At 48.7% G+C, this 18,586-nt stretch overlaps 2 protein-coding genes across 4 annotated transcripts; one reads left to right on the forward strand and one right to left on the reverse strand.

Annotated features, from left to right (window-relative positions):
• The first annotated feature begins 460 nt into the window (after window positions 1-460).
• Window positions 461-15,569, forward strand: LOC103242226 (uncharacterized). The gene is made up of 4 exons (XM_073004619.1): window positions 461-1,184; window positions 12,710-13,476; window positions 14,570-14,636; window positions 15,345-15,569. Exons 2-3 carry the CDS (start codon window positions 13,093-13,095, stop codon window positions 14,597-14,599), a joined length of 414 nt encoding a protein of 137 aa, XP_072860720.1. The 5' UTR covers window positions 461-1,184; window positions 12,710-13,092; the 3' UTR covers window positions 14,600-14,636; window positions 15,345-15,569.
• ZNF232 (zinc finger protein 232) lies at window positions 6,851-13,276 on the reverse strand. Of its 3 annotated transcripts, none has more exons than XM_073004617.1 (4): window positions 13,174-13,276; window positions 10,788-11,262; window positions 10,318-10,444; window positions 6,851-7,614 (listed from the first exon to the last, which is right to left on the reverse strand). In XM_073004617.1, the coding sequence occupies exons 1-4, from the start codon at window positions 13,194-13,196 to the stop codon at window positions 6,941-6,943; spliced, it is 1,299 nt and encodes a 432-aa protein (XP_072860718.1). In that variant the 5' UTR covers window positions 13,197-13,276; the 3' UTR covers window positions 6,851-6,940. The 3 variants fall into 3 exon arrangements, with proteins under 3 accessions (XP_072860718.1, XP_008008197.3, XP_072860719.1); XM_008010006.3 differs by having other exon boundaries at window positions 6,851-7,650; XM_073004618.1 differs by having other exon boundaries at window positions 6,851-7,650; window positions 10,788-11,162; window positions 13,174-13,254.
• Window positions 15,570-18,586: the final 3,017 nt, after the last annotated feature.

Genomic DNA, 18,586 nt, shown 5'->3' on the forward strand with positions numbered 1-18,586 from the left:
CAAAGTACTCCAACATGCTTGTTAGCTTCTGGTTTTGCATACAGTGTACATTCTGTGTCCTTGATCTTCTGCTTTGCTTGGTGAGATCCTTCATCTTAAGTAACAGGACAAGTGTTATCTATTGTGTGTGTGTTGGTATACACGTTTTTCTTCATGATTAGCAACTTAAGATATTCCGGACCATTTGTATGGCCTTTAACAAAAAATCACCTTATTACTGAAATTTCACGGTGGCGGCGGGTGCTGCTGCTTGTTTACCATTCAATTTTTACAAGTGTTGTGACTCCTGGCGGATGCCAGGTTCTTAATGCTGTTAAGTCATGAATCTTCTTTGAGAACCAGGAAAGCTCTGCCCGGAAAAAATGTACATGCAGTTTCAGAGAATTCATGGACTTCCTGAAATTCATCCTCTAACCACTGTTCCCCAAATCAAACATTTTACCTTAAAAAAAAAAAAAAAAAAGACCGAGTCACTTCCGCAATAATTTCCTCTTCACCGCACCTCGCAGCTTCGGGAATAAAGCTATGTCAAAAAGACCTGTCTGGGTGAACCCCTGCAAATGGAAGTCAGCTGGACCTCAGTAAAAGCCCAGTGGGAAGGGGCGGGGACGATTCTGGCGATCACATGAGAAAGGGAGCAGCCTCAGCGGGGCAGGTGGACACAGTCGTCATCCACTCGCTGGCCGCCTGCAACGTGAAGCACCTGCGCTGGGCGCGGCGGGCAAGCGCTCAACACCTGCGCTGGGCGCCTCAACAGCCCAGCGGCGTCAGCGCTGCGGAGCAGGAAAGGGTCCCAAACGCAGGTCGGCCACGCAGCGTCGCGCCCACCTGTCCCTCTCCCCGAAGTGCTGAGCCAGCACGATGCACAGAAGGGAAGGAGGAAGGTGGCTTGAGGGCAGTTACCGACCGGACAGTGGAAGTCCATTTCAGGAGCCCCGGGACCCGAGTTCGGACCCCTTTCCACTCCCCCAGGCGTCTTTCCCACGTCCTTGTCTCCTAATCCTGGGAATCGACGGCCACTCCACTCTCCTGCAGTACCGCGGACAAGAACACCCATTGTTTTTACTTGTTTATAATACGCTTCACAGGCAGGTGTCTTCTGATGGACCCAACTCTGTTGGTACTCGCCTCCTCCAAAAAGTCCCCAAATGCGCTAGCAGGCCTGCCAGCCCGGCATCCGAGAGGTAAGAACCCCTGCGGCGCGAGCGGAAGTGCGTCTGTCGCGGGGCCTCTCTAGGACGCCGGGAGGACCCCTCGTTAGCGCGGGACCTCGGCGGCCGGGGGCGGGGCTCGAGGGGTGAGGGCGGCTCGCCGCGCGCGGATTAGCTGCCATCCGGCGGGCCTTTCTGTCGGGGACCAGTGGGGTGGCTGCTGAGGGCCGAGGGATCCCCCCGCTCTGGGCGGGCTCACGGCCGCGAGCGCGGGCTCTGGGGCGTCCGCGGAGACCCCTACGTGCGTATGCGGGGTGGGGTCGGGGTGGCAGTTGGAGGCAAATCAATGGGCCTGTACTTTTGTCTCTCCGCCTGCTGGGATTTGCAGTTTGTGAGGACCTTTCACATCCCACGGATATTTACGGAATCCCTTTCGCGGCCCAGGCTTTTCTGGACACCAAGCGAGGCCTATTATAACTATTTAATATATAATTATTACAGTTAAACTTATTTGCAGTCGGGAAGCATAGACTCAAAACACGAAAGGCAGGGTTGGCTTTAGAAAGAAGTCACTGTCGTCTAAGAGTGCCAGAGGGGCTAAGAAGATAGGTATGGAGGGCCGGGCGCGGTGGCTCACACCTGTAATCCTAGCACTTTAGGAGGCCGAGGTGGGCGGATCACCTGAGGTCAGGAGTTCAAGACCAGCCTGGCCAACATGGTGAAACCCGTCTCTACTAAAAATACAAAAATTAGCTGGGCGTGGTGGCGTATACCTGTAATCCCAGCTACTCGGGAGGCTGAGGCAGGAGAATCACTTGAACCCGGGAGGCAGATGTCGCAGTGAGCCAAGATCGCACCATTGCACTCCAGCCTGGGCAACAGAGCGAGACTCCGTCTCAAAAGAAAAAAAAAGGGCCAGGCACGGTGGCTCACGCCTGTAATCCCAGCACTTTAACAGGCCAAGGCAGGAGGGTCACTTGAGCCCAGGAGTTCCAGACCAGCCTGGCCAACATGGCAAAACCCTGTCCCTACAGAAAAATACAAATATCAGCCGGGTGTGGTGCTGTGCACCTGTGGTCCCAGCTACTTGGGAGTCTAGGAGGTCGAGGTCGCAGTGAACTATCATCATGAGACCCTGTCTCAAAAAAAAAAAAAGCTGGGCCAATGCTAGGACTCCTCCCATTTGTTTCCCTTCTCTCAGGGCTCTTTCACATTGCCTGTTGCCGAGTTCTGAAAATTATTGTTTCATATATTTTATCTGGCTTTTTAAACGTGGGATGGTAAATTCAGTCCGTTACTCCATTATGGTTTCATACTTGGAAGCAGAAAAAAGAAATTTGCTTTTTTTTTTGTTTTGTTTTGTTTGTTTGTTTGTTTTTTTAACAGGGTCTCACTTTGTCACCCAGGCTAGAGTGCAGTGGCACAATCTCGGCTCACTGCAGCCTCAACCTCCCAGGTTCAAGAAATCCTTCTGTGTCAGCCCTCAAGTAGCTGGGATTACAGGTGTGTGCCACCATGCCTGGCTATTTTTTTTTTTTTTTTTTTTTTTTTTGTAGAGACAAGGTTTTGCCATGTTTCCCAGGCTGGTCTGGAACTCCTGAGTTCAAATAATCCGCCTGCCTCAGCCCCCCAAAATGCTAGGATTACAGGCGTGAGCAACCATGCCCAGGCAAATTTGCTCATTTGATATAAGGTTTATGGGTATGCCAATTTTGTGGCTGATGGAACTCTTTCAAGGCTTTTGTTTTTTAAAGACCTTCATTTCTCATTGTTCCATTAAGCAATTAAGGTGACAGCATTAATTTGCAGAATTAATTAACAAGAATTAATTACATTTAATCTATTATTTTGAGACGGAGTTTCGCTCATTGTCCAGGCTGGAGTGCAGTGGTGTGAGCTCGGCTCACTGCAACCTCCGCCTCCCGGGTTCAAGGGATCCTCCTGCCTCAGCCTCCCGAGTAGCTGGAATTACAGGCGCCCGCCATCATACCCAGCTAATTTTTTGTAATTTTACTAGAGATGGGTTTTCACCATGTTGGCCAGGCTGGTCTCAAACTCCTGAGCTCAGGTGATCCACCCGCCTCGGCCTCCCAAAGTGCTGGGATTACAGGCATGAGCCACTCTGCCCATCCAGTTACATTTAATTTTCAATTTAGTTAAACTTTGCATTGGTTCCTGGGCAGCAGAGATAGTCTCATCGGTGGGACCAAGCACTCATCTGTCTGGGAAGCAGTGCTGACTGGGACAGTGAGTTTGGCTTTCTCTGCTCCACAGTTCAAGTTAGAAATGCAAAAGCCCCCCTTCTCTTCCCTGCAGCTCTGAGTAAAGAGTACCATGTGCACAGGCTTTGAAATCATATTTAGGTTCAGATCTTGGCTCTGTCACTTATCAATTATGTAGCCTTGGACAAATTATTTCATCTATTTTAGTCTGTTTCTTCATCCGTAACATTGCAATATAAAGCCTCCTTCTGAAAGCAGTACAGTTACAACACTGCTTCAGTAGTTTTCGGGTGGCTGGAAGAAGAGGAGACTGACTCCCTTAACACTAAGCCCAAAGCTTCCCCGTTTCCATGTGCTCCCTGGTTTGCAGCTCTCCTCCCTCCCTCCAGGGCTTATGGCCACACTGTCTGTAGGGCAGCCACTCTGCCACCTCTGGCCTCAGGGTCCTCTTGGGTGTATGCAGAGGCAGGTGCCTGAGAAAGGCCTGTAGAATGGGGCTGCTGGACAGAGCCTAAGGCTCTTGGGAGGAAAACTTGGAGCCATTTGCACTGTTTGGCTTGAAGCATAAACTGAGGGAGGGTGAGCTGGTTTCTGCCTGGCAGTCAGATCTACCCCCAAAAGTCCTACTGATCTTGCCCCCTTCATACTTTTCAAATCTGTCTCCTCTTCCACATCCCCATGGTCACTCCCTCAGTTTAGGCAGCCATATTACTTGGAGGTTACCACAAGTCTCCTAATAGGAGTCTGTTTGCAGTTTTCCACACTGTAGATGAAGTGATCTTTCTGAAGTACACAACTGAGTAACTGACGGTGTCACTCCCTAGTAATAGCTCCCCACTGCTCTTAAATCCAAAATCCCTTACCTGGCTTAAAAGGCCTTGATCTCTGATAAACATCATCTCTCCAGCCACATCGAATGCATTTGTCCCTTGCACTCTATACGATAGGCCCACTAAAAAAGGTTTTTTTTAATTTTTAGATAGGATTTTGCCATGTTGCCCAGGCTGGACCACCTCAGCCTCCCAAGTAGCTGGGACCATAGGTACCTGCTACTGGGCCTGACTTGTGTTGGCAGACATTTAACAAATAGCTAACAGGTAGTTCAAAACCTTTTTGGTTTTGTTGTGTTTGCTGATTTCTATGGTGTGAATACTCCCACCATGGCTGATTTCAATGCAGACTTGGGAAGCGATGTGCGAAACTGGCTCTGGCCAGCCTGTACAGACTGGCTGTAGCACAACACGGGAAAAGCCACACCCTACACAATAAGGTGTCAATTTCAATCCTGGTCAGGGGGGTGTGGGCTCTTCTAAGTTTGCTTCTTGAGAATTAGCTGCTCCCTTTTCTGCTATTCCTGTATTTTTTGACACAGGGTCTCACTCCGTCACACAGGCTGGTGTGCAGTGGTGTGATCGTGACTTACTGTAGCCTCAACCTCCTGGGCTCAGGTGATTCTCCCTCCTCAGCCTCCCAAGTAGCTGGGACTCTAGGCACGCACCACCATACCTGGCTAATTTTTTGTATCTTTTTGTAGAGATGGGGTTTCACCATGTTGCTCAGGCTGGTCTTAAACGCCGAGGTTCAAGCCATCTGCCCACCTCAGCCTCCCAATGTGCTGGGATTACAGGAGTGAGCCATCATGCCTGGCCTATTCCTATATTCTTTTGGTTTGTTTGAGATGGAGTCTCACTCTGTCACCCAGGCTGGAGTGCGGTGGCACGATCTCGGCTCACAGCAAACTCTGCCTCCCAGGTTTAGGCAATTCTCCTACCTCAGCCACCCGAATTATAGGCGCCCGCCACCACCATGCCCGGATAATTTTTTTTGTATTTTTAGTAGAGATGGGGTTTCACCATGTTGGCCAGGTTAGTCTCAAACTCCTGACCTCAAGTGGTTCACCTGCCTCAGCCTCTCAATGTGTTGGGATTACAGGCATGAGCCACCGCGCCCAGCCCCTATGTTCTTTAGAGATCTTTTTTTTTTTTCCTTTTTGAGAGGGAGTCTCGCTCTGTTGCCCAGGCTGGAGTGCAGTTGTGCGATCTCCACTCACTGCAAGCTCCGCCTTCCGGGTTCACGCCATTCTCCTGCCTCAGCCTCCCGTGTAGCTGGGACTACAGGTGTCCGCCACTGCGCCCGGCTAATTTTTGTATTTTTAGGAGAGATGGGGTTTCACCATGTTAGCCAGGATGGTCTTGATCTCCTGACCTCATGATCTGCCCATCTCGGCCTCCCAAAGTGCTGGGATTACAGGCGTGAGCCACCGTGCCCGGCCTCTTTAGAGATCTCTTTATTCCCTTTAGCAGATAATCCTTTTACTAGTTACTTCTTTAAATTTTCTTCAAATTACTAGTGTGGTTTTTGTTCCCTGCCTGGACACTTGCAGATGTGACCCCGTCTGAGCAGGCAGACTAGTAGGTCTGAGAAAAGGCCAGAACTGGTCAGGCAGTGCAGCTCATGCCTGTAATCCCCATACTTTGGAAGGCCAAGGCAGGAGGATTGCTTGAGACCAGGAGTTTGGCACCAGCTTGGGCAACACAGTGAGACTCCATCTCTACCAACAAAAAAAAAAGCGGGGGAGCCAGACCAAAGCCCCATTCACAATAAATACAAATATAACACTTCTCGAGCAGCTGCTCAGTGCCAGGTTAAAAATTCTAATGAAGGACAGGCATGGTGGCTCACGCTTGTAATCCCAGCACTTTGGGAGGCCGAGGTGGGTGGATCGTGAAGTCAGGAGTTCAAGACCATCCTAACACGGTGAAAGCCATCTCTACTAAAAATACAAAAAAATTAGCCGGGCATGGTGGCACGCACCTGTAGTCCCAGCTACTCAGGAGGCTGAGGCAGGAGAATGGTGTAAACCCGGGAGGGCGGAGCTTGCAGTGAGCCGAGACTGCACCACTGCACTCCAGCCTGGGCTACAGAGCGAGACTCCATCTCAAAAAAAAAAAAAAAACTCTAATGAAGTAGCCAGGTATCGTGGCTCAGGCCTGTAATCCCAGCACTTTGGGAGGCAGAGGTGGGCAGATCATGAGGTCAAGAGATTGAGACCAGCCTGACCAATATGGTGAAACCCCATCTCTACTAAAAATACAAAAAATTAGCTGGGCATGGTGGCACACGCCTGTAGTCCCAGCTAATTGGGAGGCTGAGGCAGGAGGATCGCTTGAACCCAGGAGGTGGAGATTGCAGTGAGCTGAGATCATGCCACTGCACTCCAGCCTGGAGAGAGAGCAAGACTCCATCTCAAAAAAAAAAAAAAAAAAAAAAAAAAAAAAAATTATGATTAAGTAGACATTATTGGTAGGCAAACTAGGCAGATCATGCTAGAAAGGAGAAGTAAACCAACTTGGCTACTACTTGCAGCCAAAGGCGTCCTAATGAATATCAGTATCTTAATCAAAGGACATGAAGGGATGATCTACAGGCAGAACTAAGTAAACAGTTTTTCCTAAATCAAGAAAGACACAGGAAAAATCTTAAGGAGCTTATAACTTTTATGGGATCCAGTCCTAAAGTAGATTAGACCGATGTAGAATCCTGTCTGGAGACGTTCTCCCCTTCAATTCAATGGGAAGGCTCTTTTCTGGCATGAACTCTCCGATGTCTAATGAGTTCTGAGCACCATCCATAAGCTTTCCCACATTCTTTACATATAAAAGGTCTCTCTCCACTGTGAACTCTCCGATGCTGACTGAGATAGGAGCTTTGACTAAAGGCCTTCCCACACTCATTACACTCATAGGGCTTCTCTCCTGAGTGAATCCTCTGATGCTGAACAAGATGAGCACCCCACCTGAAGGCCTTCCCACATTCGTTACATTCGAAGGGTTTCTCTCCTGTATGAATTCTCTGATGCTGACCGAGGTTTGAGCTCTGTTTGAAAGTTTTCCCACAGTCACTACACTTATAGGGTTTCTCTCCAGAATGAACTCTCTGGTGGACAACAAGATGTGAGTTATAAATGAAGGTTTTACCACATTCACTACATTCATGGTCTTTCTTCCCTGTGGGAATTTCCTTATGGGTGACAACCATCTGCCTGAAACTTTTCCCCTGGGCGGGGGACCACCTCAGTGTCTCCGCTTTGGGATTTCTCTGCTGCAGTTGTAAGGTACCCTCAGAGGTAGCTTCAAATGTAGAGGTGTCAGTAGCAAGTTTTTCTGAGAACACCTGTGATTCCGCTTCAGTAATGGGTGGTTGTGGCAATGATCCTTTGTCCTTGGGCTCTGGGCCATCTTCTGTAACAACTGACAAAAAATGTAAATACACCTGTTCTGGATGTATGAAGAAATGACACTTAGATTAAAATTTACATTTCTGGAATGAAAAAAAATACTTAAAAACTACTACATATGTGACAAAGACTGGAAGAATATTTACTTGGATATTACCAACGGTTAACTCTTGGTGATGGGACTATGTTACAGAGGAGAGGGTTTCTGCTTTTTAATTTCTCCCATTTATCTGCTTTTTTCCCCTAATTTCTCCATAATGAAGCACTAAAGAAGTTTTATTGAAAAAATGAAGGCAAGCTGGACGCGGTGGCTCACGTCTGTAATTCCAGCACTCTGGGAGGCTGAGGCAGGCGGATCACGAGGTCAGGAGATCGAGACAATCCTGGCTAACACAGTGAAACCCCGTCTCTACTAAAAATACAAAAAGTTAGCCAGGCGTGGTGGCGGGCGCCTGTAGTCCCAGCTCCTTGGGAGGCTGAGGCAGGAGAATTGCGTGAACCCGGGAAGCGGAGCTTGCAGTGAGCCAAGATCGCGCCGCTGCACTCCAGCCTCGGCGACAGAGCAAGACTCCGTCTCAAAAAAAAAAAAAAAAGAAAAAATGAAGGCAATTACAAATGCATGGTCTTTTTTTAGGATTTTTCATATTTTCAAGGAATCAGGGAGTGATGGTGTGAAGAAAGGGAAAAACAAGAATCATTAGGGTTAAGGAAAAGGGAGGTTTCTAAAGGCAAAAAAACCGTGCCCTTCCTGGCTCTGCAACCTTCACCTCTGCCCATCCATTTCCCAGCTGCATAAATCTATAGTTTCTTTACAGGATCCTCAACTAACTGCTTCCTTTACCAAAAGGACTTCCAGCTCCCTGCCTCCTATCTGCTTGGTGCTTTCTGCCTTTCTCTTCCTTAAAGGGGAAAAAGAGTGCGTTGCCTTTTTGTTTTTAAATGTCCATAGCACATTTTATGTTTTATCTGTTGTAACACTCCCTATAGCCTAAGGAGAACAGAAACCAATTGCTTTAAGATAACTCAATGTCATTTGACTTTTTTTTTTTTTTTTCTGTCACCCAGGCTGGAGTGCAGTGGCAAAATCTTGGCTCACTGCAACTTAGGTTTCCCTGGTTCAAGTGATTATTATGCCTCAGCCTCCCCAGTAGCTGGGATTACAGGCACGTACCACCACACCCGTCTAATTTTTGTATTTTTAGTAGAGACGGGGTTTCACCATGTTAGCCAGGCTGGTCTTGAACTCCTGACCCCAAGTGATCTGCCTGCCTCAGCCTCCCAAAGTGCTGGGATTATAGGTGTGAGCCACTGTGCCCAGCCAAGATCATTTGATTTTTAAAAATTCATTTTTTCAGGTTAAATGTTGTGGTTAAAAAAATCTGAAATATGCTTGCTATAGAGAAAAAAAAAAAATCACACAATAGCTAGCTTCTTTTTGAAAGTAAAGTAATAAAAGTGATAACTGAATACAGGCTCACTAAACAGAAGTAAAGGAGACAAGAAAAAGTCTGAAAAAAAGGCAAAGAAGAAAGAAGAGCTAAGAAGTAGAAACATACTTTTGGGACAGAATCTAACTAATCTCCATTTCTATTTTTTCCCATTTTGTAACTAACAAGAATTTGATTTTTTCAAATGCCTTGGTTTGGTGATAGTGGTGTCGGGGAGGGGTTATGGTGTAAAAGCAAATATCAAGTAGACTCTTTTTGGTTAGCAGCATATTCACAATACGGTCACGATGCTACAGAGGTCAACAAGGAGAGTTCATACTCCTGAGGCTCTAAGTCTAGTGTTTGCCACTGGCAGAGAGGAGAGGTTGTTTGCGGGTATGTATGCAGGCCAAGAAGGAAGTTTCTGTAGTGAATCTGAAGGGTAGAAGGTGAGGGCACACATAAGAGAGTTTCAAATAGGGCTGTTTTTTTTTTTTTTTTTTTTTGAGACAGAGTCTCGCTCTGTCGCCCAGGCTGGCGTGCAGTGGCCGGATCTCAGCTCACTGCAAGCTCCGCCTCCCGGGTTTACGCCATTCTCCTGCCTCAGCCTCCCGAGGCTATAGCTGGGACTACAGGCGCCCGCCACCTCGCCTGGCTAGTTTTTTTTATGTTTTTTAGTAGAGACGGGTTTTCACCGTGTTAGGCAGGATGGTCTCGATCTCCTGACCTTGTGATCTGCCCGTCTCGGCCTCAAATAGGGCTGTTTACATGAGGAAGAGGTGGTAAAGGTGATGACAGGCTGTATCTCACATAGGAGTGCTCTATGGCTTAAAAAGTGTGTTTTGCGAGGCCTCAGGAGTTTAAAAAAAAAAAAAAAAAAAAAAAAAAGGATCTCAAGGCTGGCCTCTAGCTCAGGGCACAGTTATTATAGACTAGGAGTTAAGTGCAGTGAAGATGATAAGGCATAAGTGAATGAACTATTTCCTGGTCCTGATTTAGGGCTCTCTAAAGTTAAGAGACACTGGCCAGGCTTTATATCCAGATATGACCCAAGTTCAGCTTCATCGTCAGAGCTATCTTATGAGGCAGGTTATTCTTACTCCTAATTTTACGAGTGATGAAACAGGCAAAGTCTCTCACCTAAGAGATAAGAATTGTAAGGCTGTGATGATACCAAACATTTAAGTGCCTACTACTATTTACCCTTTACAGGTACTAGGTACTGTGCCCTTTACCGTCCCTCTTTCTCCTCTCCCTCCCCACAGAATCCTGCTCCTCACCACTCTTTGGGAAAGGCTGGGTCTCCTTAGTCTGGAGCCGGATGCTCAGTGCTTCCTGGGCTGCTCCCAGAGATTCCTTCTTCTCCCATGGCTCTTCCTGTGCAGGTCCATGTGCAGGGCCTGGGACCTGGAGGTGATCAGGCACCACTCAGTTTTAAATTTTCTTCAAATTACTAGTGTGGTTTCTGTCCCCTGCCTGGACACTTGCAGATGTGACTCTCCTTGTACCAAAGCTTCCAAGAAGACTTTAGAGAGCCTCCTCGGAGTCAGCACAAGGGAAGGAAAAGGAGCTAGAGTCTCTTTCTCATTCAGGGCTCGAGGGCGGAAAAGACAGACACAGAAACACACATTAACTGCTCTACCTGGCCCAAGAGAGGTTTGACCTTGGCAACTCCCCCTACTGCTGCCCCTCTGTCCAGCCTGAAGGTCATTGATCTGGCTCCCATAACAGACCAAATCCCCCTTCCCACCTGCGGTTCTGGTTCAAGTCCTTTCTCTAAATCCTCCAGCACAGTCACAGCCTCCTCTCCACTCTTAGGGTGATGTCCCCGCACCCACGACTGGAGCTCCTCAGGCAGGATGGTCAAGAATTGTTCCAGCACCAGGAACTCCAGGATCTGCTCCTTCGTGTGTTTCTCTGGCCTTAGCCACTCACAGCAGAGTACCCGTAGCTGGCTCAAGGCCTCCCGGGGACCAGGAGTCTCCTGGTAGCGGAGATGCCTGAAGCGTTGGCGGAAGATCTCTTGACTGGTAGAGTGGTTCCCAGGTAGCCTGGTCTCATACTCACAAGACTGTTCCTCTTCCTTTGGTTCCATCATCATAATCTTCTCTTGTCCCCGTGTACACTGAAGGGCCAGAGTTTCAGCTGCTGTTAGTGATACAGCCGTTCTAGTCTGAACTAGCTCTGCAGAAGGCTCATACCAGCTGGAATATTGCAAGGGCCCCCTGTAACATAAGAAGAAATCATTCCTCCTCTTCTTTTTTTTGAGACAGACTCTCACTCTGTTACCCAGGCTGGAGTGCAGTGGCACGATCTCAGCTCACTGCAACCTCCACCCCCAGGGTTCTAGAGATTCTCCTACCTCAGCCTCCCGAGTAGCTGGCATGACAGGCGCCCACCACCACGCCCAGCTAATTTTTTTGTATTTTTAGTAGGGACAGGGTTTTGCCATATTGGCCAGGCTGGTCTTGAACTCCTGACCTCAGGTGATCCACCCGCCTCGGCCTCCCAAAGTGGTAATTACAGGCATGAGTCACCATGCCTGGCCTCTTCTTTTTTTGATTCATTAAACATATACTCAGCACTACAAAGAGCCAAACTCTGTACTATATATACCCCTTAGTCCGGCTTTTTCTTCCACCCCTCCCGAGAATTCTGATGTACTAAGTCAATGCTTTTGAGAAACTTGCCTTGTTGTAGAGACGGGAATGTAAAGTGGTTTTCTACAATACAACTAAATAAATGCCATTAACAGGAAAAAATATCAAGGAAAAAAAAGTTGTGGGGGCCTATGGGAAGAAATGATTATTGGGAAGAAACAAGTTTGAAGCAAAACCCAACTTTCCAGATGCAGAGCCCAGAGCCCAGCAGCTTTCACTGCAAGGTGGGGTTTGCTGGGGAGACTCCTCCCTGCTTTCAAAACTTTCTGAAGTAGCAGTTTCAGCAAAAGAAAAACGTTAAGTCCCCTCTACGGAGTTGGATCTCATTCAAACGCAGAAGCCCTATTAAGGGGCAGCTATGAACAAAACTCGGGTACAGTGACCTGGGTCAAGGAATCTAACAGGTGTAAACCACAAAAGCATCTGAGATAGGTCTCAACCAATTTAGGGGTTACTTTGCTAAGGTTGAGGATGCACCCAGGAAAAAGACACACAAGCCACAGTAAGATCCGTGGCCCGCACTTTTACCACCGAGGGTTTTGAGGGCTTCAATTTAATGGGGAGAAAGCTGGCAAAGGAGGGGAAGGAGTAAAGAAGAGGGGGGGTATGTAGTGAGGTAAGTGGCCACATTCTTGTGAGGATTTGATTAGAGCTGAGTTCACCTGTTGCACGTGAAAAGAGGAAGTCAATTATGAATTTGTCTGGTGCTCAGTACATCTGCATTTTCCACAAGATAAAGTAGATCTAGAGTAGAGGAAGAAGTCAAATAGCTTCGTCTCCGGGTGGGTGGAGGAAGCATTTCTAGTCTTGTCCGGTGAAGCTGGGCTGTTCATTTACATTGCCAGGGTGAGGGAGGCCACCTGGGGGCATATGTTGCTTTCTATCTTGCAGCTATCGGTTTAGGAACAAAAGGAAAAGCAGTTTTTTTTTCGTGACTCAGTTTCCAAGCTTAACTTTTCCCTTTGGCAGAGTAAGTTTGGGGTCCTGAGATTTTATTTTCCTTTCACCACAGGGAAGGAGGTGGGACGCATCAGAGGCCACGAAAGGAGCACAAAGAGGGACCGCTGGCCGAAGACAAAGGAGGCGCGAAGAAAAACGCGGAGCTCGTGTCTCCCACGGTGATGCCCGGCGGCGCTGGCCCCAGCAAAACTTCTCTACCCCGGCCTGGGGCAGGTGCCCGCCCGGGAGCGCGGGAAGGAGGCCGTCGTCCAGGCCAGGTACAACTCCCCCTCCCACCCTTCACTCCCTACCCAGGGGTCTCGAGAAAAGATTAGAGGGACATCAAGACCCCCCTCCACGGCACGTGACGCAACGCGGGCAGCGCAGCGCGGGCACCGTGGGCAACCCAAACCCCTCTCCACACACGCCCGCGGAGCTGCCTGCCAGGCCCGCTCAATGCACAGCCGGCGCTGCCTGCGGGACGGGCAAAAGCCAAGCCGCGAGGTGGACCTCCGGGAAGCCGCCGCCAACACTCACCTCACAGGACCAGGAGGTTCCATCGGGTCGCTGCCGCGAACCGCGCCACTTCCAGCCCTCACCCCCAGCTGCAGGTTTGCGCCTGCGCAGGTCGCAGCCTCGGCCTCCATCTCCCAGAAGCCTCCGCGCCGCCGGCTTCCGCTCGCCGACTTCGGCCCAGGCGCGTGGGCGCTGTCGAGAGGCTGGGAGCCCGGGAACCGGTTCCCGTACTTGAGCGGAGCGGGAAAGAGCGCGCCGCCTGCACGACTGGAATGTCGCGGCCGGATGCCCTGGAGGCCCCTGGGAATTGCAGTCCTTGCTCAGGTGGGGAGCGAGCCCTGTAAGCGGGTGACTTCACCAAGTTTGGCGGGTCTCTTGGAGTTGTACCTGAAAGGGCGGTGCTGGCGGACGGATGTCAGGGAAATTAGGGCCTTGTACATGGTCTGTGGTAACACTTCTCCAGGAGTTCTAATTTCCAGTTACCACTTCCCAGACCTGATGAGAGGGTCACAGCTGAGGAAGACGGTCCCTTCCACGAAAAAAATATTCCCGAACCACTGGCCGGGTACGGGGAGGGGAGGAGAAAAAAGAATTTTAAGGTTGATTTTATTCCGATGGGGGAAATAGGAGTTGGTGTTTTTTTGTTTATTTTTAATTTAAAAAAAAATTTTTTTTTTTCTGAGACGCGGTGGCCAACATGGTGAAACCCTGTCTCTATTAAAAATACAAAAAGGTTAGCCCGGCGTGGTGGCAGGCGACTGTAGTCCCCACTACTCAGGAGACAGGAGAATCGTTTGAACTCGGGAAGCAGAGGTTGCAATGAGCTGAGATCGTGCCACTGCACTCCAGCCTGGGCTACAGAGCTAAACTCCGTCTCAAAAAAAAAAAAAAAAAAAACAAACTAATTAAAAATAAATTTATCTCACTATCAGATTTGCAGGATATTGATTGATCCAGTCTCTCAATACTTTTATAAAATAGTTTTTCTCTCAATACTTTTATAAAATAGCTTAATCCTAGTCTCTCCAGGAAAAATTGTTATTCAGCTGTGTAGTTCTCAGATTATTAAATTTGTTTCTCCAAGATATAGTATCCTTGAAAATGTGCATAACACCCCCCGCTCCAAATCCTTGCAATTTACTTATACTGGGCCAAGCCCATTCTGACATCAAGTAGGATCAGGAAGTGCAGAATCTTGTAATCCTCAAGGTCATGGTTGGGGGATATATTATCTTTTTTCCTTCAAAGTGCCATTGATAATTACTGCACGTAGGAGCTATGGATAAAATTAGTTATCATTTGTTGAATGTCTACTGTGTGTCTAGAGCTATGCTAGGAACTTAATGAAATTGTCTCATTTAGTCTTCACAGTTGCCCCACAAGGGACTGTATTAATGTCATTATCTTGATTTTACAGATGAGAAAAATCAAAACTCAGAAGCAATAAAAGTTACAGAGATGAAATTGACAGAGCCTGGATTTCGGTATGTCAGACTTCAATGTGCTGTTATACTTTCAAATCCTACAGAATAGATTGAATCACAACTTCTACTTTTATGTGAAAGAAGACAATGGGTCTTACGACTTACCATCAATTTCCCTTTCCTGATTTAATTAGCTGCTTCTGTGTCTAATTTTGCTAGGAATGGGGGAATAACGCAAACTCCCTAAACTACATATTGACATTTATACTAATGTGAAAACCTCAAGTCCATTTGCAGACTTTTGGATTAGATTCTGTCCCAGAAAGACATCCACCCTAGAGTTCAGGATATCATAGCCATTTTACCGTTCCCCTGGCACAATTCATAGTAAGGAAAAAAAGACAAGGGGAAAGCTATTTGATTCCCAGTGCTGCTAAACAGGAGACACAAGGACACCATTTTGTGATGATGATGGTGCTTTATGCAGCTTCCACCATTTACAAGATTTTCCTGTGGTGTGGAACCTCTGACGATAAAGGGGTGAAATGGAACTAGAAGCTTATTCCAGTCAAGATTTCTGATTTATCTTGTGGTAAGCATTTGGGGAGGACATATCTGCACATGACCTGAGACTAAGTAGTATACACTGAATCAGACGAAAATTAGCTCTTAGGAAGCTTAGAATTTTCCAAGCAGTTATGACAAAAACAAACTCTCCTCTCTTCCTGTATGTACATACTGACATCTTTATCATTACTGTCTTCCTAGGGTTATGATTCTGTTTGGTTTCTTTGATGCTGTATTAGACCTGAGCTCTGATTGAAAATTCTTCCATGCTCGCTACATTCCAAAACTTTATCTCCAATATGAATTTCCAGATGCCTCACAAGGTCTGAACTCCATCTGAAGGCTTTCCCATGCTTGTCACATTCACAGGGCTTTCCTCCAGTATGAATTCTATGATGTTGAATAAGGTGTGAGCTCTGATTACAAGTCTTTGAACATTCGTTGCATTCATAAAGTTTCCACTGTGAATTCTTTGATGCTGAATAAATTGTGAGTTACCCCTCAAATCTTTCCCACACCCACTGCATTTATAAGACCTCTCGGCCGGGCGCGGTGGCTCAAGCCTGTAATCCCAGCACTTTGGGAGGCCGAGACGGGCGGATCACGAGGTCAGGAGATCGAGACCATCCTGGCTAATACGGTGAAACCCCGTCTCTACTAAAAATACAAAAAACTAGCCGGGCGAGGTGGCGGGCGCCTGTAGTCCCAGCTACTCCGGAGGCTGAGGCAGGAGAATGGCGTAAACCCGGGAGGCGGAGCTTGCAGTGAGCTGAGATCCGGCCACTGCAGTCCAGCCCGGGCTACAGAGCAAGACTCCGTCTCAAAAAAAAAAAAAAAAAAAAAAAATAAGACCTCTCACCTGTATGGATTCTCTGATGTTCTATAAGGACTAAGTTCTGACCATGTGCAGTGGCTGACGCCTGTAATCCAAGCACTTTGAGAAGCCGAGGCCGGTGGATCACCTGAGGTCAGGAATTCAAGACCAGCCTGGCCAACATGGTGAAACCTTCTCTCTACTAAGAATACAAAATTAGCCTGGTGTGGTGGTGGGCACCTGTAATCCCAGCTACTTGGGAGGCTGAGGCAGGAGAATCACTTTAACCCGGGAGGTGGAAGTTACAGTGAGCTGAGATTGCGCCACTGCACTCTGGCCTGGGCAACAGAGCAAGACTCCATCTCCAAAAACACACACACGCAAAACCCAAAACGGAACAGATGCAGAAAAAATTCCAGAGGGATTTATTTGTGATGCCTGTTCAAAACTCAAGAAGCCACCACCCTGATACTCATCAAACCCTGGAGAAATTCCGTTTCTGGAGTGTCAGAAGGCCTCATGAATAACCTTCCATTCACTGAAGGAGGTCCTTACTCAGCAGCCCCGGTCTCCTTCACTCTCCTGCACTCGTGCCTTGCAGATGGCCTCATGCGCGGACTGGCGGTCCAGCCTGCCAGGGGCAGGGCCTGGGCGCACCCCGCGCCGCCTTTGACCACTGAGGCCCGGGTCCTCGAGGCACCGGGCTAGGCAGAGCCTCCCGGGGCAGCGCCAGGGGATCCGGGCGGGGTGCGTGCGCCGGAAGGGCCTCAAAGCTGCAGGGCTGGACGGCGCTGGGGGCGCAAGGCACGGAGACCAGGCGGAGGGGACAGCTAGCGACTCACCGGGATGGGCGGGCCCGGCTCCCAGCTCCAAATACGCAGCCTCTGTGGGAGCTTGTCTCCAGGCGCCCATCAGTCTTCCCCCCACTCGGCGCTACCTTGGCGGCCGCGCCCATGCCGTCCCCGCCCCAACTAGTAGTCATGAGGGGTCGCGGGCCTCGCTCGAGATGCTCACTGCGAGGACTTTCCGCCTGCGGGCTCTCTGCGCGCACTCACTGACTGCCCGGCTGCGGGCGGCCGGCCTCACCACTCCCGGCTTCACGGGGCTGGGGCGCGCACCATGGAGTCGAACCGAGTCCTCCTGCTTTCCTAGAAAAGCCGTGGGGGGGAAAAGGGGAACACTTCTGGCCCACGTGAGCCACCGTCGCGCGTGGCGTCTGAGGGGCGTCTACCCGGAGTCACGGAGCTGACCAAAGGGAAAAGGCCAGTCCCTGTCCGGGAAGAGCTCAGCCTAGTGGGGCAGGCGACAAGTTACACTTGCTACCTTGCCATGGCCGTGGCCCGTGGAGGCAGTAGACCGTCACCAGGAGTCGGTCAGGAAAGACGGGCGGATACGTGAGGCCTGGACAGGAAGGAATTGGGAGACACAAGACTGTGCCGCCCAGACCGCTTTCGAGTCGGGCTCACCGGGATTTGAATTCCTTTCTTCACTTACTAGTTGTGAGTCTTTGAGCAAATTTGCCTTTCTAAAGCGTAGTTTCTTATTTATAAAACAGGGTTAACAGTTGCATTCACTGAGGTAAATACAAGAGAAAATCGATGTTAAGTGCTTATCACGGTACCCAACACATACCAAGTACTAGAAAATAATGGAGCTAGGTACGGAGGGAGCAATCTTGACAGAGGGAACATCTCGTGGAATGGTCACAGGGCAGGAGGGCGGTGCCTGCATTCTTGGGGAACTGCAGAGAGTTCATGGGTAAATAATAGGAAGGAAAGGTAAGTACTTTGCAGAAACCCTTCCCCAACTAGGTCAGACTCCCCACTGTAGTATCATATGCCTCTCCTTTTAGGCACTTGTTATGGTTGCAACTTTATTAACGATTCTAATTAGTTTCTCTTCTACAATTATAACCTCCATTAGTTTCTCTTCTGCAATTATAACCTCCGTCCCGCCAGAGACTTGTCCATTTATGCTCACCCTGCTTTGTAGCACCCAATGCTTAACACATATTAAAAGCTCGATAATGTTGGGCGAAGTGGCTCACGCCTCTAATCCCAGCACTTTGGGAGGCTGACGCGGGTGGATCACGAGGTCAGGAGTTCAAGACCAGCCTGACCAACATGGTGAAACACCCTCTCTACTAAAAATACAAAAATTAGCCGGGTGTGGTGGCACATGCCTGTAATCCCAGCTACTCAGTAGGCTGAGGCAGAAGAATCACTTGAACCCGGGAGGCAGAGGTTGCCGTGAGCCAAGATTGTACCACTGCACTCCAGCCTGGGTGACAGAGCGAGACTCTGTCTCAAAAAAAAAAAAAAAAAAAAAAAGCTCAGTAAATATTTATGGCACAAGTGGATAAATGGGGTTGCATCAGAATATGTATGTCACATTAAGGACTTTGGACTTCAGGCTGTAGTGGGAAATCACTGTGGAAATTCAGAGAGGGGGTGGCACTATCAGATTTGTTCTAAAGGAAGATCATTCCAGCTGCCCTGTAGAGAAGGGTTGGAATCAGGGAGGCATGTTAGGAGGCTGTGGTAATAGTACAAGCAAGAGATAATGGTGGCCTCACTCTAAGGGCATTAAAAATCAAGACAGGTGAGGCTGGGTGCAGTGGCTCACACCT

Source organism: Chlorocebus sabaeus, chromosome 16 (assembly GCF_047675955.1).
Source record: "Chlorocebus sabaeus isolate Y175 chromosome 16, mChlSab1.0.hap1, whole genome shotgun sequence".
NCBI lineage: Eukaryota > Metazoa > Chordata > Mammalia > Primates > Cercopithecidae > Chlorocebus > Chlorocebus sabaeus.